At 38.8% G+C, this 17,747-nt stretch overlaps 1 protein-coding gene and 1 non-coding gene across 2 annotated transcripts in view; both read right to left on the minus strand.

Moving 5' to 3' along the window:
- The window catches only part of Fam91a1 (family with sequence similarity 91 member A1), a 37,056-nt gene that overhangs the window by 15,913 nt on the left and 3,396 nt on the right, over positions 1 to 17,747 (minus strand). The window contains exons 2-18 of the mRNA XM_050145025.1: positions 15,559 to 15,643; positions 15,057 to 15,208; positions 13,524 to 13,581; positions 11,998 to 12,065; positions 11,386 to 11,499; positions 10,915 to 11,005; positions 10,268 to 10,330; positions 8,083 to 8,189; positions 7,963 to 8,001; positions 7,436 to 7,548; positions 6,902 to 7,017; positions 4,823 to 4,935; positions 4,443 to 4,529; positions 2,245 to 2,377; positions 1,692 to 1,840; positions 375 to 509; positions 74 to 187 (exon numbers count right to left, since the gene is read on the minus strand). Coding sequence (XP_050000982.1) covers positions 74 to 187; positions 375 to 509; positions 1,692 to 1,840; positions 2,245 to 2,377; positions 4,443 to 4,529; positions 4,823 to 4,935; positions 6,902 to 7,017; positions 7,436 to 7,548; positions 7,963 to 8,001; positions 8,083 to 8,189; positions 10,268 to 10,330; positions 10,915 to 11,005; positions 11,386 to 11,499; positions 11,998 to 12,065; positions 13,524 to 13,581; positions 15,057 to 15,208; positions 15,559 to 15,643 — 1,737 coding nt within the window. The remainder of the gene's footprint in view (positions 1 to 73; positions 188 to 374; positions 510 to 1,691; positions 1,841 to 2,244; positions 2,378 to 4,442; positions 4,530 to 4,822; positions 4,936 to 6,901; positions 7,018 to 7,435; positions 7,549 to 7,962; positions 8,002 to 8,082; positions 8,190 to 10,267; positions 10,331 to 10,914; positions 11,006 to 11,385; positions 11,500 to 11,997; positions 12,066 to 13,523; positions 13,582 to 15,056; positions 15,209 to 15,558; positions 15,644 to 17,747) is intronic.
- On the minus strand, positions 5,195 to 5,323 carry LOC126503604 (U12 minor spliceosomal RNA). The gene has a single exon (XR_007592338.1). It is a non-coding gene; the product is annotated as a U12 minor spliceosomal RNA (small nuclear RNA).

Genomic DNA, 17,747 nt, shown 5'->3' on the forward strand with positions numbered 1-17,747 from the left:
AGCTGCACACGGACTGTGTGATATAAGTGATAAAAACCTAAATTTACTTTGTTGCAAACGAGACAAAACATACCTGAATTAGCACTGCAGAATGTGTTAAAGCATCATTCAGCATCGTGAGCACGTTTGATGTAGGAACTACCCCGGGATCATGGCCCCAAGAAGTTATAAGTAACCGATCATAACCCTAAAACATAAGAAATGGCACTTTAAAAGAAGAGGAAAATTAAGAAAGTGACCTAATACTGCCCAGCAATTTCTATTTTCCCTTAACACAGCTCACAGTGCTTTCCCAACATGCATGAGGCCCTGGGTTCAATCCTCAACAGAACAGAATGGAATGCAAGAGGAGGAGAAAAACCTCACACACGTACCTGGAATATATCTGGCAGTTTCCGAAGTCTTGTACCTTTGGACAATAAGAGAGATGGTGGTCCTTGCCCAGTGACATGGTAAATATACAACTTAAACCAGACAGAACTCACTTCTGGGATAGCTGGTCCAATATGCTATAATCATAAAATAGGTAAGATAAAGCTATAATACTTATCTAAAGAGTCAAATTTCAAAAATGACCAAGTATAATCTTTTAAGTAGCAAATGCTTCATACATATTTTAATGATAATTTTCTTATGAAGATAAACAGTAATTAACCCAGTAAAATAGATTTTTCTTCATACTGGGATTACGAAGACACACCGCTATCACTGCACTGTTGACAGACTGAACTTAGGAGTGGCCTGCCTCGGGCTAAGGTTAGGTGTCATCCCTCCAGCCACAGCACCTTAGTGAAGTTCCTTGCACTCTGAAAGTGTCTCACTTGCTCCATCTACAAAGGCACAAGAGAGTAGCCACCACATGAAGATGCTGTGCAGCTGCTTAAACAGTGCCTGGTAAATAAGCTCCGCATTACATCAGTAGTTCTCATCATCCTCAACCACATGGTGTTTTTTAGAAGCAGAATGATGTCCCCTCCATCCATTTTCCCATTTGTGCCAACAGTTCACAGATTTCTACTGTGTGAACACACTGAGTTAATAGAAGGGAGTGTAAAGAATTATATAAAAGGTTGGTTAAAAGCAAATCCAGGGCCATTGCTGTTAACACAAGAACAAAATTTTGGCATGGAGTGAATGATCTGTGGCAGCTAGAGCACACAGGTACCAAAAACAAATTTGGTACCAAAACTCCTTCCTCCCTTCTCTATCACCGAGCCCTGCCCACTGAGGAATCCAGGCAGGATGGACTACTGCACAGTAGTATGACCTCCACTCTCTGAAAATGTTACAGGTACATCTTCCTTGCTGAGTATATAAAGACACACATCTTTAAAACCAAAGACCAGTAGTCATTCTGACGAGTTCTATGGTTAACTACAAAGTTTTAGCTTGCAAGGTCTGTCTTTTCTTCTCAGCTAACTTAAGCATCACAACTCTATTATTCTGAAATAGCTGATCATTTTCCTAATTAAATTCATGCAAGCTTTCTGGAGCATTCAAAATGTTCTCTTAAAATACTTCACATGGATACATTTTTAATCTAATGTGTCACAAGTCAATTAGTGATACACAAGCTAAATATACCAATTATACTTCACAACTTGACTATGGCAGCATCTTACAACAGAAACTGACCTGTTTCCTTATAAAAATAACGACATTCCCATCTGGGTCCTCAAGTGAGTCATTACCTGAGGGGTGCAGCTGCTGACTGGCCGGATCTCATTGGTAAGAGGAGCCATGGAAACAAGCAGTGAGTAATTTTTGTTTAGAACTCTGCTGCAAGTCGCTGGGTCCAAACCAAGAAGGCTTTCGCAGCGTAAGAGATCCAGGGGAAAACCTAAGTTACAGTTAAGCACACAGGGAATAAAGATTTGACCATGTGAAACAAAAATGTTGAAAAAAAATATAAAAATAACATCCAGACAAAGCATTTATGAGCTGAGGAAGCTTCAAAAAACACCGAGCTTGTTTTGTGTCGGTCAACTAGTGAAGTTTAAAGTCCAACAGCTTCTTGAATGAACACTAAGTCCAAGCAGATTCAAATACAACAGGTTAGTAATGAGAAGAAAGCAAAAGGAGAACAGAGACGGCACAAGGGCGCCAGAGAGCCGGTTCTAGCTACAACCCTATCTGCTAGCCACAACATGTCTGAAACGTGCTGATAAGATGAGGAGCACGGTCTGCTAACATCTGGGAAAGAGGTTCATGGTGGCGTCTTCACAATCAAGTTGATTTTCCTACCGTAACTGGGCTGGTCTGGCTGAGAAGTCTGAGCAACCAGATCTTTATTATGACGCAGAAAGAGGATTGTGTTCCTCAGAGTAAGCGCATGATCAAAGTATCTCTGTGCTTCTCCTTCTCCAGTACTCTGAACCTAAGCCAAGAGAAAATAGAATTTTTATAAAAATACCACTCTCATGCCATCTACCCTAATAATCATGTAACATGTGTATAAAGATACTACAAAAACAAAACAAAACAAAAATCCCAAACAAAAAGTAATTAAACTTGCCCAGGAAATACTGAAACAAATCACCTTAACCAATTTTGCCTAAGTTTCTATGGTAGTTTGAACATAACTGGCTCCCCCATAATCTCACAGTCACTACTGAAGGTGTGACTTTTTGAAGGAAGTGTGTCACTGTGGGGGTGAGGGCTTTGAGGTTTCCTATGCTCGGGATACTGTCCAGTATCTCAGGCGACTGCCTGTTGCCTCAGCTACTCCTCCAGCACCACATCTGCCTACATGCCTACATGCTCCCTGCCATGATGATAAAGGACTGAACCTCTGAACTGCAAATAGTCCCCCCAATTAAATATTTTCCTTATAAGAGTTGCCATGGTCACAATGTCTCTTTACTGCAACAGAAAACCTAACTAAGACAGTTCCTCACATAGTCCATCTATGAAGGTATGGGAAGGGTGCTAAGGACAACAATTTTAACAATTAAATAAACTGCTAAACAGCACATTTATAATCTCTACATCTCCTGTATGATTCAAAGAAAGAAAAGTTCTAAAAGCTAGCTCTGCTTCATCCAAAGCATGTACAAGAGTAATCAAGAGATCGTAAAATGTACAGTGAGGCAATAAAACAATAACTAGCAACACATCTGGAGGAATAAGAAAGACTGAAGACATGAAACCAATTGGTAAGGATTATTTCATATTTCTTTACAGTCATGAATGCAAAAATCCTATAGAATAGTAAAAAAACTATAACATAGAGAAATTATAAAATTGGGGCTGGAGAGATGGCTGAGAGGTTAAGAGCATGGACTGCTCTTCCGGAGGTCCTGAGTTCAATTCCCAGCACCCACATGGTGGCTCACAACCATCTGTAATGAGATCTGGTGCCTTCTTCTGGCTTGCAGGCATACATGGAGGCTGAACACTGTGTACATAATAAATTAATAAATCTTTAAAAAAAAAAGAAATTATAAAATCACTACAAATTCTATATATAGAACATTTAAAATACAAAATGCTTAACTAAATCATAAAAACCTACCAAAACTATTAGCCAAGGAATGGTCTGATAACACATCATGCAAAGAATAGAGGACAGAATAAAACATTCAGTGAAAAGAAGAAGCAACAAAACATGTGAGGCTGGGCTTACCAGTAGGGAAAAGGGGGTTAAAAGCAAATACAGCTGATGTCTTCAAGACACTAACAGGGACAGTGACAGCAGACACAGATATGATACTCAGGGACACTGTTCCAGATTGAAAACAACAGGAACTGTCTCGAAAAACCAAAAAAAAAAAAAAAAAAGAAAAGAAAACAACAGGAACAAAGCTTAAATAAAACTGCCTCAGAGCAGGGCAATGAGTACAGGAGAATTCTGGGAAAAGGAAAGACTCAGTCTAAAGTCATCTTCCAGATGCAGAGCATGTAAGATGTGACGCCTCTCCAAAAAACATACCAAAGCCACGTGGCTAACACAGACAAGAATAATGGGTTAATGTAAGATGTAAGAATTAATTAATAAGAAGCCTGAGCTACTAGGCTAACCAGTTTATAATTAAAAAAAAAAAAAAAACTGCCTCAGAGCTTACTTACCTCAGTCATACCAAATGTTAAAAAATGAAAGATTAGAAAAAAAAATAGATATTATACATATTGAGATATCTGCTGTGGGACAATGGTCTTGTACCTGTCACTTGTATTATTTTAATAAAACACTGATTGGCCAGCATCCAGGCAGGAAGTATAAGTGGGGCAACGAGAACAGGAGAATTCTAGGAAGAAGACTCAGTCTACAGTTGTCACCCAGACAGAGAGGAAGCAAGAAGAGCATGCCTCACTGATAAAAGGTACCAAGCCATGTGGCTAACACAGACAAGAATTATGAGTTAATGTATCATGTAGGAGTTAATAAGGAGCCTGAGCTAATAGGCAGGAAAACTGCAGACATGCCACCCTGGTGCACTGACCTTCTCTAGTTCTATAAGGAAGCTGTCCAGAGACTCATCCGAGAGTTTGCCTACTTCAAACATGGTGACTGCGTGGCTTTTCAAGTTCTGCAAAAAGAAGCACAATAGTAAAGCTCTGGTTCTCCTTCCTTCTGTATGCTAGTAACATTTCTTATGCTTTCTGATCTATTTAAACTGAAAGAGACAACATGTGCAGCTGGTTCTTCCACCTACAACAGCAGTCCTCACTTGAAACTCTCACTGTTCGAATGAATCTAAGACACAGTTGGTTGCTTTCAGGAGAGCTCTAAACTTAAAGACAGTTTTTACAAAGGACTGAATTATTTTATATCTCATCTCTACCTTAAACATCATTATACTGAAACAAGCATTTGACTTACTGGTGAAAGATTTCCCATCATTAAAAACGCAGTAAGAGTGGAGTCAAATAAGAATGCAATACGCTTTGTATATCCAGTGGACAGACTCAAACTGCTTATACTGGCTGTGTCAGCTGAAAAAAAAAATCAGAATACAAATCAAGGCAATGAATGCTTTGTTTTGCTTATCATCTAAAATAAGTTTTTTGCTTCAGGTTTATCTGATAGCCAAATAAACTTAATTAAATATATATTTTAGTCTTAAAACATTCAAGTTTCTTTTTTTTTTTTGAGTAAATATGGTTTATTTGGGAAACAATCCCTGACAACACAGGCAGTGTTCTCAGTAGAACAGTTTGTCAATTTTCTAACTTTCTTTAGCATGTAGGGGGACTGGCAGACCACTGAACCCAGGCATCTCACAAAGTAGGTGGATTGCCTTGGGGGCAACCTTTATCTGATCAAAAATTCTTCTCACATTAGCAGTGAGGACTTGGGTGTCACCCCAAATCTATGTAGCACAAACTGGCCTTGAATTCCAATCCTCCTGGATCCAGCTTCCCAGTACTATGACTACAGGTATGTACTAACATCTGATGAGGGGAAATTATTTTAATTTTAAAAGTCATTTAAATTTGTGTTCTCGTCCTAGTCAGTCAACTTGACACAACCAGAATCATTGGGAAAAGAGAAACCTCAACTGAGAAAATGTCTCCATTAGACTGACAAGTCTGGGGCTTATTTTCTTGATTAATGACTGATGTGGGAGGATTCACCCTGCTCAGGCAGGTGGTTCAGGGAAGTCTAGGAAAGGTAAACCAGTAAGCAGCATTCCTCCATGGTCTGTGCTTGAATTCGTCTGCAGATTTCTGCTTGAGTTCCTGTCTTCACTTGTTGTAGAATATTAATTTAAGATGTGTTACATTTGTTTATGCTGTGGAACAATTGTTTTAATGATGCAAAGGTGTGCTGCATTCTTTTATGTTGAATCTATTTAATTCTGTGAAGCTGTGTTTACTGTGCCTGTCTAATACACCTGATTGATCTAAAAAAGAGCTGAACAGCCAATAACACGACAGGAGAAAGGATAGGTGGAGCTGGCAGGCAGAGAGAATAAATAAAGGAGAAATCTGGGAAGAAAGGAGGAGCAAGAGAAAGAGAGGAGGACATCAGGGGTTAGCTCCCCAGCTACACAGCAAGCCACAGAGTAAGAAGCAAAGAAAGATATGCAGAAATAGAGAAAGGTAAAAGTCCAGAGGCGAAAGATAGACAGAAAGATTTAAGTTAAGAAAAGCTTGCTAGAAACAAGCCATGCTAAGGCCAGGCATTTATAAAAAAGAATAATCCTCTGTGTGTATTTATTTGGGAGGTGGGTGACAGGTCTCCCAAAGAGTAAAGAGTAATAAAACAATCAACTACATTGGATTCCCTTCTTGATGAATTATAAGTTGTAAGTGGAAATAAACCCTTTCCCTCCTCAAATTGCTTTTAATCATGGTATTTTATCACAACAACAGAAGAGCAAACTAGTACAGCTAATTTCCTTGAAAACCAGGAATTAAAATTCTTGACGACAGCCAAATCAGTAAGTGTGAGTCTTGGGTAACAAGCAAAACAGGAGAAAAGCTACCCCAGGTTCCTTTTACACTCAACTTTAGAGCCTGTGTGTCTCCCTTTGGGCTTAGCCTGCACTTTCCCCTGCACTGAAACGGCCTTCCCTAACTGGCCAGTGAATGTGCAGTCACTCTAATCCATGGCCTCTTACTGAAGGTAAAGGAATTTTGGGTTTTTGTGGGGGTTTTATTTGTTGTGCTTTTTTTTTTTTTTTTATTGTTTCTTTGCAGCCCCAAACACCACAATTGCTTGTTCTGGGAGCTATGCTCACCTCCTCCCCCCTTAACTTAATTTCTAGAAGGCAAGTGCCATATTCTTATTATCTTATCCCTTCAAGACTTACATAGTGTTCCCAGTATCGGTAAGGACTCAGACTACACACTAAATAAGAAATCTAGCACAGAGCTATAAAGGAGATGGAGAGCTGTGTCTGGAAAGATGGCAGACCTACAGATAAGCTCTAAGTTAAACTGAGTTGCTGCTAACCTGGGTCTTCTTGACTATTTGTATCAGTGTCAGTAGCCGAAGAAGCTTCTTGCACGGGACTCCTACTTTCCCCGCCATCCCATGATAAAAGCATCTTTTGTGGGTCTAAAGTGCTCCTATTAATGAAGAATACATTCACTTTTAAAAAAAAAATCACACAAATGATCTCACATGAGCATAGCTACTGAAGTTGGTATTTCTAACTGTGAACAATCCAGCAGAACAGAGGCCAACACACAAGTGTGAGGCTGAGACGAGCTCTCAAACTGCTTCGGACGCAGAGAGGAAGCTTTATAATCAGAGCTCAAGCATAGGCTTCAGGGAATCCAAGCTGCTCTCCTAGCTTACACATTTTATAAAATATCATATGTACTATTGTCCTAAACAAAGCGTTCTTGATTTTCATCAGATTATACAGAAGGTCCATCACACTGAGAAGACTGAGAGTCACCTCAATGGCATAGTGAATAAATAAACTTCCTGCATGCAAAATTCTTTTCAAAAGGAAATTATCATATTGAATAAATGAATTACTTTAATCTGTTCACAGATGGAACATTCTTCCATGATGAATGAAGTTGATCCAGATTTATTACTTGTCCTTTCTTATGGGCAAAACCCAATCGACAATACATTGAAACAGCATTCTGAAAGGAATATAAGGAAAATTAGCATTAAAACAAACATCAGAATATCTGTAGAGAAAAAATACACTGTAAGAGACTATGCCTCTGGTGACGTGCAAGCATTTCCGTATCTTAGCTGCAGAGCAGTCTGGCCAGGACCGCCATCCCTAAACCCTTTTCTACTGAGGACAGAGGTGCAGTGTGGCCACTGACCGGGCCACCTCCTGCTGACCACATTAATGTGAGGACTCTATTCTACCTGGTGGAAAACAGACTCAGGGCTTCTCATCTCCCTCTTTCTTTCTGCAACCATCTTTACCATGCAGATTTCCTCATGCAGCCAATAAGGATCAGTAATGTACCATGGTAAAAAAAATCAACTAGCAAAATCCACCCAGTACTCACACTATGAATAAAAGGTAGAAAATAACATACCTTCACCAGTGATAAGTCTATCTCAAGGACATTTGCAAGCTAGGAAACAAAAGTGAAAATTACTGTTCCATTCTCAGATTTATCAGCATATCCTTTCAAAAATGTTTTTGCCACACTTACCTCTGCAACATTAGTGTGCTCATCTATTGACACAAATATCTTATAGAGTAGAGTTTCAAAATAATCACCTTGTACCCGATTCATTACAAAACCTTCCAGAGGAGGAACTGAAATAAATGAAACAGACTTTTCTCAGGCACTAGTTTTCATAAAACAAAAAGTGTAACTCAAATGCCTATGCAAAGAGAGAAATTCAGACAGAACAGAGCTTTTCTGTACTTCTTCCACCCCATAGCAACCTTTCCAAAGTTCCCAGGCCAGGCCACACACGCCATCTACACAGAGCTGTCTAAAGGGTTCACATGGAACTCTCAGAATTACTGAGGAAGGAAATACTAGACAGTGCAAGCCTGGTGAAAACACACGGGAACAGAGATAAGCCTACAAAGGGTTTGTGATGTATGTGCTTTTGATGCCTCACAGGCCAAGAGAGTGAGCAACAGAAGACTGTTGGAAAGAGTTTATACTCCTTGGAAACAGTGGAGTCTGCAGAAGTCACTAACATCTGCTCCTCCTCAGTGGCCAGAGGTCAATCCTTTCTTTAGCACACAAAGCAGCCAACACCCACCAAGTAGATTACATACACCATTTTGTCTTCTAGCCCTACAAGTTGTACAGTTTTATAATTATCCCTTCCTTGGAGATACCAAGGTACCAAGAAGTTAGGAATTTCAATATATAATTTATATCTAAGATAACAGGATGAGACAACTCCTTATAGATATATAAATCCATTTCTAACATGTATTACATTAAAATAAAAAGTATGAACCAAAGCCCAGCTTCTTAAACTATGGGTCAGAATCCAGGGTTGTATTTTTTTTAAGATATTGGCCATCCAAAGAGAATGGAAGTATTATTTCATATCAAGTATAAAAATATGTTCCAGACAGACTACAGATGTGACAAATTATTACAAATTTTTAGTGTGCATATATAATTTTTCGATATTATTTAAGAACTTCATTAAAGAGTTACAGAAAAATACAGGCACTGAAGCATAAAATACACACGTAGAAAAAAAGACTTTAAGAGCCAAAGAACCAGGACATCTGCTGTGAGACAGTATCTTCTTTAAAAAAGAAAGACAGACAGACAGACAAGAGGGGGATGATCTGGGAAGACTTAATGGGTGAATGTGATCAAGTAAAATTGTACAAAATTCCCTGAGAATAAAACAGTATTTTATTTTATTTTGGTATTTCGAGATAGGGTTTCTCTGTAGGTTTGGCGCCTATCCTGGAACTAGCTCTGTAAACCAGCTGTCTCGAACTCACAGAGATCCACCTGCCTCTACCTCCTGAGTGCTGGGATTAAAGGCTGTAAAACAGTGTTTCTTTAAAGTCAGTATTAAACCGTCAGCAGTTAAAACAGACTGAACGAACAAATCCACTAATACAACTTCTGAGTGAATCTCAAATCAAATCAACTTATCGGGTGAGAATAGGGACTAGACTAAATCTTAACACATCTCCAACAGTGAGAAAAGTACTACCACCACTTCTGTCTCCAAGGACTCATTTCCTTGTTAACAGTCTTCGAGTTCAAACCTTATTCCACTTGATACATCACCAACTTCAAACCTAGATTAACTAAGCTAGTGTTCCACTTCTTTTTAACTGTCTCTCCAAGCTTCAACAGAATTCACAGAAGCATACAGTCTACAATGCATTACTGGGCTGAGGATGAATCTCCTGACATGCTAACTCAAATTAAGATCAAGATGTGCCCAAGCCTGAAAAACAAGAGGAAATATTTCTGGGATCAGCTCAATTACCATCTGTTTCTCTACATCGAGTCATTCTCTGGAGTCTGACCCTTCACATTCTTTCTCACTAATATTAATCATAAACAGTGACAACAGCTGAATGACACTAGAAAACATATTACAAACATCTAACTATAAGTTAGTACTATAAAATTTAAAAACAGTAATTTTACTTGGGATTGTAGAAAATTTATTTTGAAGTTCTATTTTAATACAGTATATATATATCAAAATAATATGAGAAATAAGAACTTATAATAAAACCACAATGGGTTAAATGTAAAAATAAAAATCTTCTTTAAAAAGTCTAAATATCTAAAATTACAGAATGATTTGTGTTAAACTTATTAGGTGATACATACCATTTGACTTTAAGCAGTATTCAAAATAGAGTACAAAATGGCAGCCCAGACTTACCAGCTATACAACTGTCATCTGATATGGGCACATCCAGATAAATAAAGCCTTTGTTATACAAACCTACAAAAACAAAAGCACCTTATTTTAGATGGGACACTATAAAATAGCGTTTTTTTTCTACAAGTCTGATTGCTGGCTTTCTATGTCTTAAACTGAACACTCCATAAAGAAAAAGAAAATAGTATAAGAGCACTAACTAGATTTTCTAAATCTTGAATTCGTACATGGTTTCTGAACTACAAATCTCTTACCATTCATTTGTGTAAGTCTGTAATTATAAGGACTAAGTCTGTATAATAAAGAACTAAGATCATATTTCAAGTAACATGACTTAAGTAACAGACTCAATTTGGACTAGTACAGCAATTGGTATTAATTATCAACTGTTTTTTTTATAAAGACTTGAATTTTTTTTTTCTTATTTATCTCATGTGCATTGGTGTTTTGCCTGCACACAGTTGTCAGATCCCCTGAAACAGAAATCACAGACAGTTGTGAGCTGCCATGCTGGTGCTGAGAACTGAACCCAGGTCTTCTGAAAGAGCAGTCAGTGTTCTTAACCACTAAGCCATCTCCTCAGCCCAATTATCAACTGTTTAAAACAAGTTTTTGCATTGACAAACACCATGCCTATAAGCACTTACTGTGTACTACGTTGTAATCTAGTGACCCAGCGAGCTGAGGGCCTGAGTCAATGATCTTATCAACAGCGCCTTTCTCAGGAAAAGTGCATATCTAAGAAAAAAAATAATAATTTCAATTAACTTCTGTCCTAATTAACTAATTTGTAAGTTTCCTAAAATGTAATCACATTGGAACCCATGACTGACTATGTGTATGAAATGAACCTTATCATTGCCATTCATCACCTTAGAATTTAAACAATAAAACTATGCACATAACCATCACTTAAATTGCCAAACTAAGGTGCCGACCGACAAGTTAGATAACAAAATCACCATAGATACCAACATCTGCCAGTTGGTAGTAAATGCTCACTGATAAACCAATATTTATTCTTTTTCAATTAAAAATTGTAAAAATAAGTTAAAAAATAAATATTCTGGTTTTAATCTTTTCTTTTTCCTCTGCTTTTAGTCTATAACAATCTCTACCTTGATGTCGTCTTCTGTGATATATCCAGCCTGCACCACCCACCATGCCTCGATGGCAATTTCCACTGGCTTTATTGGTAGAAGATCACGGGCAGTTTTCCTTCTGAAGAATTTCTGCAATAGTACAATATTTAAGTATTTACAACCAATCCAAATCACCACTTTTTTCTACCATCATAAGACATTACAATAGGCTAAATCTTTTCAAATTTTCATGTTTGAATTGCTAATTCATCTAGATACTGTAGAATCACTCTTAATTTATTTTAAAATAAGTTACTTAAACCTAGACTTCAATCCAAAAACAAATGAAATGAAACCCCAGAGGCTAAAACTGCATTTGAAAATGTGAACTTATTTTACCCATTAAATGAATTCCGGAGCTAAAATGGACACAAGCAAAAAGACATTAACTTCTAAAAATAAATGTTACATGTTAGAACTCATTAGCTGCTTAAGCTACAACCTGGTTAACACTGAAAATCTGTTCACTGCTCCTATGAGATGCACGCTAACTGGTTCAAGTTAGAGTCTATTATTTCTACCACTCTAAACCAAACTCTGGGTATCTAGTTCTGACAAGGAAGCTCTAAGAACAGAGGGATGACCAACCTTTGAAGATCTACACTGGTTCATCAGGTCAATATACTGGTTTCTTCCTATGCCAAGAAGCCGCAGACCTGAAAGTAAGTCCTTCCTTTAATACATCTTGAAATGTGAGTATACACTCAATGACATTAGGAAAACTTCCCTGTCTATAGTCTTAATAGCTGACTGGCATGATCCATCAATATAAAAAAGAATTCATCACACAATACAGATGAAACCTCAACTTTGGGAGAGATGAATCAGAGTTGTCACGTTTGACAATGCTAACGAGGATATGTTGAAAAGCAGAAGTCCTCCCAGTTTTAAGAAGTAAAATTATGCTTTTCAGCAGAAGTTTCTTGCGTACAGAACAACATCACGTGTTAAATAAAAATCTCACTAAGATAAGCATAGTGAAACACAGCAGAGCATGTTTGTGGAACTCTACACGCTACTGTAAGGTAAGATTCCTGTGAGTAGGCTGTCCTCCTTCCATCAGCAGACAAACAGCCTAGAGAATAGCAAGAATGTCATTCTCTAGAATAAAGGTTAGTGTGGAGCCTATTCTATCTACTACTGGTCAGAGAGCAGGAACTCACTTCTGTTCCTTCAAGGTTATCCTCTGTTTCTATCTCAAACTAAGGCGTCCCACCTAGACTGAGACCAGAAAGTTCTGCTCTCTCGAAGTTTTGGTCAACAGGTGTGGCTAACATCCAGGTATTTCAGGTATTAAGAGGTAGATTTGTTTAACAAAGGTCTAAGGATCCAACTAAGTCCCTCCTCCCTTAGGAAGATAACTATGGATTCCACCCAGGGAGTGGTTTGCCTACAATTCTATTTTGGTCTAGGGTGTGAGCATTAGTCTTGTTCTGGCAACAGAATGTTTCACTGAGAATGTATTCCTTCAACTGGTCTGTTCATTTCTTTGTAACGTATTAATGAAGTTTTTATCTTACTCCTACCTTTTGGAGGTCAATGGCAATTAAATACCAAACACCAGTGATTTCAGTATTCACCGGAACTCCTTTCCCGGTGCTATCCCATGTCTCTGTTTTACTTTCACTCGCATCTTCAATCTCTATACTTATTATTCTAATCCTCATGTCCCTACCCTGGTAAGGTACACTTGTTGAAGCTGGTCTCTGACAGGTTAGTCCTAACTTTCTGACTGCATAATATTCTTCCCATTGATATTAGGGTAAATCTCACATCTGATTTATTGTCTTCCTTTCTTTCTTCCCTTTCTTTTTTTTTTTTAGTTTTTCGAGACCGGGTTTCTCTGTAGCTTTGGAGCCTGCCCTGGAACTTACTGTCAACCAGGCTGACCTCCAACAACTCACAGAGATCCGCCTGCCTCTGCCTCTGCTGGGATTAAAGGCGTGCGCCACCATCGCCCGGCACCTCACATCTGATTTGTATTGTGCAATAAAGTTCTCATTAATAATGTTGCTCTCAATTTTTATTCAGGTCAGAAACACAAAATCCTAATAGACAGTATGTATACACAAAGTCATAATCTCTAAGTTACTCCTTAACAAGTGGGTACTCACAGTCAGCAGCAGTAAAATTAGGCAACGAATCATAACTTTTCTCACTGTTCATGATGTCCTTTGAAAAAGAAAAAATATAAAATATGAAAGGTAACTTTCCTAGATAAAAGGATATATTGCTACAGCCGAACAGAGCAACAACTATTGTAACAGGAAACAGTGGGTCACAGCTAACATCCTAAAACACGCATGCACCACTTTGGTACTAAGCCTGTGGCCTCAACATAATAAATGAAGGTTGCACTTTTCGGTCTAGGTTTCTTAGAACACTCCGAGTCCCAGACAGTTGCACTGTAGTCTCTATTAGAGCTCAGGATTCTAGTTTTTCCACACTTCATATCAGATTCTACCTACATTCCTACCATGAGAGAAGGCCAAAAGTGTGTCAACTCTATCAACATGTATCGAAAATAGACATTCCCAAGCAAGATTCTAAACTACCTCCAAGTCTTTGCTCCTATTTCAGTTAGAATCAAGTTAAACTTAGTATCTGGCTTTTTCAACTCCAATCTTCTCCAACACCACCCAACTATTTATTGTTGGAGAAGACCCATTTTCAACCCAGACTTGACAATGATTTCAGAACAAAGCCCAGAGAAGAGTGAGCAGGTGAATGTAACTGAAATGGAAGCTGGTAAATGTACCGAATTCTATCTGCTCTACCCCAAACCTCGTGGAAAGCGGAAAAAGAAAAAGAGACAAGGGGAGGAACTCATCAGTTACTATTTCATTACACTACCACGCTACAGGGACCATCAGAACACCAATGGAGAACCTGAGAAAGACCAGACTACACATGCCACAGAGGAGCGGCTTATAGAGCTAATGAAGGGAGCTCAAGTCAAGGGCACCAGCCTCCTCACTACTGCAGGTGCTTAGCCTGTCTGAGTACATGCTTTTCTCTGCTCTTCCAGTATCCAGAGAGCCCAAAAGCAGCACTCAAATATAAACAGTCTAAATACTGCAGATATGTGTGTGTCCATCTTTATAGAAAGTTCACTTTTTTAAAAAAGTGTTATTCAACAAGAACCAAGTACAAACCAGCTAAAAGTTAATAATAATAGACTAACAGCCAGGACAATGGAAACAACTCTCCTTCCTGACATGTATTATATCTGTAAAGCTGGGTCTGCACTGTCACTTTTTTATACAAGGTGGACAGATAAATAATATTCCCTTGATCTTGCTGGCCAAGTCTGCAGCCCATATTTTCAATCTTATAGATTACAAACAATAAGTGTACCAACTGCTGGTATAAACAGCTAATTAGTGACCTAACTGCACAAAGGGTAAACAAAACCTTCAAAAACATAGAATACAAGCAGCCTCCCTTCCAACATAAAAGCATCAATAATGGCAACCCTGTGTACGTGTGTGCCTCAACTACCTTGTGACTAGGCATCCTTGATACACGCTAACTGGACAGACAACATCCATGACTGCTGAGAACGGGGAAGCTGCCGATCTAATGTAAGGTGTCCCCAACCCGGAGTCCCACCCCACTGTTAACTGTCACTCACACTAGAAACTAACCTCCATGATCCCAGTGTAGTATGCAAACGGTGTTATCCTCAGGCCCTTCACCATGATGTCAGATAAGTGGTAAGGGTACAGCATGAGGTGATCGCGACTGTACTTCAGCAGCTCTTCATAGTATTTGCGTTCATCTTTCTTGACATGTTTAACTGCAAGAAAAGGAAAATGGCCAGTTTTCTCAGGTTTCTTACTGTTGTTCTGGTGACAAAACAAAACTGAGTCTTAAAAAATGGTCAAGAACCAGTGTCTTTTTCCCCCTGTGGCATTCTCTCACTCAGACAGAGAAGACACTGAATTAAGACTAAGATATTATAGGGAAAACAGACCTATAAACAGCAATCTAAAAAGGAATTTTCCTCACATTAGAAACTCCACAGTATGAATTGTTATTATGTGGAATCAGTACAAATGTTGTTAAAGCCGTACAGTACACACGGAAAACCAAAATGAAAAGACAGCAGCAGTCCTCTCCACCTGGCACAAGAGCATCTCCACTTACCTAGGTTATTTCTGTAGCGCAGCTGGTTGCGGATACTGTATAAGACAACTTGCTTTTCATATTCTCGCTGTGAGTTTCCAAGACTCTAAAAGAAATTACACATGGCTTTTAAACGGTTTCCGGATGAACAACAGTACTCTGTCTACCATAAAATTACACATAAACAAAAAACATGACCCCTAATTTTACCCTGGCATTTCTAATGGCCAGAACTGAATAAGGAATTCTTTCTTAAGTTTTATTATATTAACTTTACTACTATGATATTAAAACAAAATCACGCATGTTCTTTGTAGTGTGCCTTTCTAGAATGATTTACTTAAATTACTCCAAATAGTTACATAAAATAAAAAAGCAGTATAAGAATACAACTACACTGGTTAGCAAGGTTGTTAACAAAGATTTCCTTCCAGAAAATCCCAGACTGAAGTGGGATGGAAAGATGGATAGATGGACTGATGAGTGGATGGTAGGGGCTTCTCACACCTATACCTATGTGAATTTAAGAATATAACCAAGGAAGGACAGATTGACATCCTAGTCATCTTGAAATGAACCGTAATTACCGGAGATAAAGATTTCTACAGAATGCCCATTTCAAATGTGCTAAAACTGCGTCTGTAAAATGCCATTCCCTTACTGGACCATCCTGTCATTCTCGAATACAGCTCTTCACTGGCACTGAAGCACCTCACAGCACTGATGCTACGACCCTAAGAATACCAAAACCCAGACATGATCCAGTCCTTACATCAAATAGCGTCTGTACACATCACATTTTCCTGCATAGTTTTAATCATTTTGAGATTAGTTCTAACATCTATTAACAAGGTGACAGACTCTATTGGCTATGGAGTAATAGTAAGAAATAAGTCTGTACACATTTGGGGTAAACCATCTCTTTTGAAATATTTTCAGTCAGTGGTCAATGAATCAACAATACATATCCTACAGACAGAAACACAGAACTGCACGTAGTAAACAAAATACTTTCTAGCTGTGTCCACAGTGTTTTAAGTTCAAAGTTGAAACTATGAAAGCAAAGACTAAATATGCTTAATCATAGTTAACATTACATTCATGTGTGGCCATAAAGTTAATTTCGTATATGACTGCTCTCTCACTTCTAATCACTAGGTACAGTTGTTTTTTTCTAGCACACTATAAACCTAAACTAGACCTCTTTAATGATAAAATAATTAGAGGATTCAGCTGGTTATTTTTTTATAGGTTCTTAAAAGCCAAAGTAAATGTCCATACATCTACATTTGCAATCAGATAAATAAAACCTCTAACTTTAATAAACTGTTCCATAACTGATGAGGATGCAGTGACATGATGTGAAAATTGCATTAGTCTATCACAGCTGGAGGGACTCCAGCTATTTCCACCTGTAGCACCCCAAGTGTTGAAGGAGAGTGCACTGTGGAGAGACTACCCCATCACCCTCTACACAGAAGCAAGGCTGTCGTACTGAAGCTCACTTAGGGTTCAGAAGGATCTGCCAAGGTTCCTGCAGCTCTGATGCCAGGTCAAAACCTCTCCACGAGACACCACACATGCTCGTTGTACACAAGTGTGCCATCCTGCTACAATCAAAGTAAGTTCCAAACTGGAAGCTTTGGCCTTCTGGTTCAAAGACAGTCTTTAAGTTACCATCAGATTTACTGGGAAGTGTCAGTGGAGACTGCGAACTCCATCACCATGTGAGCTCAGGACTAGGTGTGGAGCACGATTAGCCCCATCAGTCAATATACGCTATGCACACAAACCCCTAACTACAGTGAACTAAGAGTACATAAACATCTGTTCAGCAACTCTGACTCTACCCTTCTCCAAATCTCCCACCACTGTAAAACTATATACCCAGGTGACAGAACAGGGACGACAACAGCCATTTCACTAGGACAGTTTTGGTTGCACATGGGAAGGCCTAGCAGACAAAGCCAGGCTTCATAAAAGAGGAACTACAGCAAATGAAGCAGTGATGTGAAAATGAGCACTAGCTACAGAGCATGCCCCTACACACCTCAGTGTGTGCATCCTAACAGGTACCCTTCTACCGGATGGATGGATGGATGGATGGATGGATGGATGGATGGATGGATGGATGGACGGACGGGTGGACGGACGGACGGACGGACGGACGGACGGACGGACGGACGGACGGACGGATGGATGGATGGATG

Source organism: Alexandromys fortis, unplaced genomic scaffold (assembly GCF_014885135.2).
Source record: "Alexandromys fortis isolate MF-2015 unplaced genomic scaffold, M_Fortis_MF-2015_v1.1 scaffold_2_1_26212458, whole genome shotgun sequence".
Classification (NCBI taxonomy): Eukaryota; Metazoa; Chordata; class Mammalia; order Rodentia; family Cricetidae; genus Alexandromys; species Alexandromys fortis.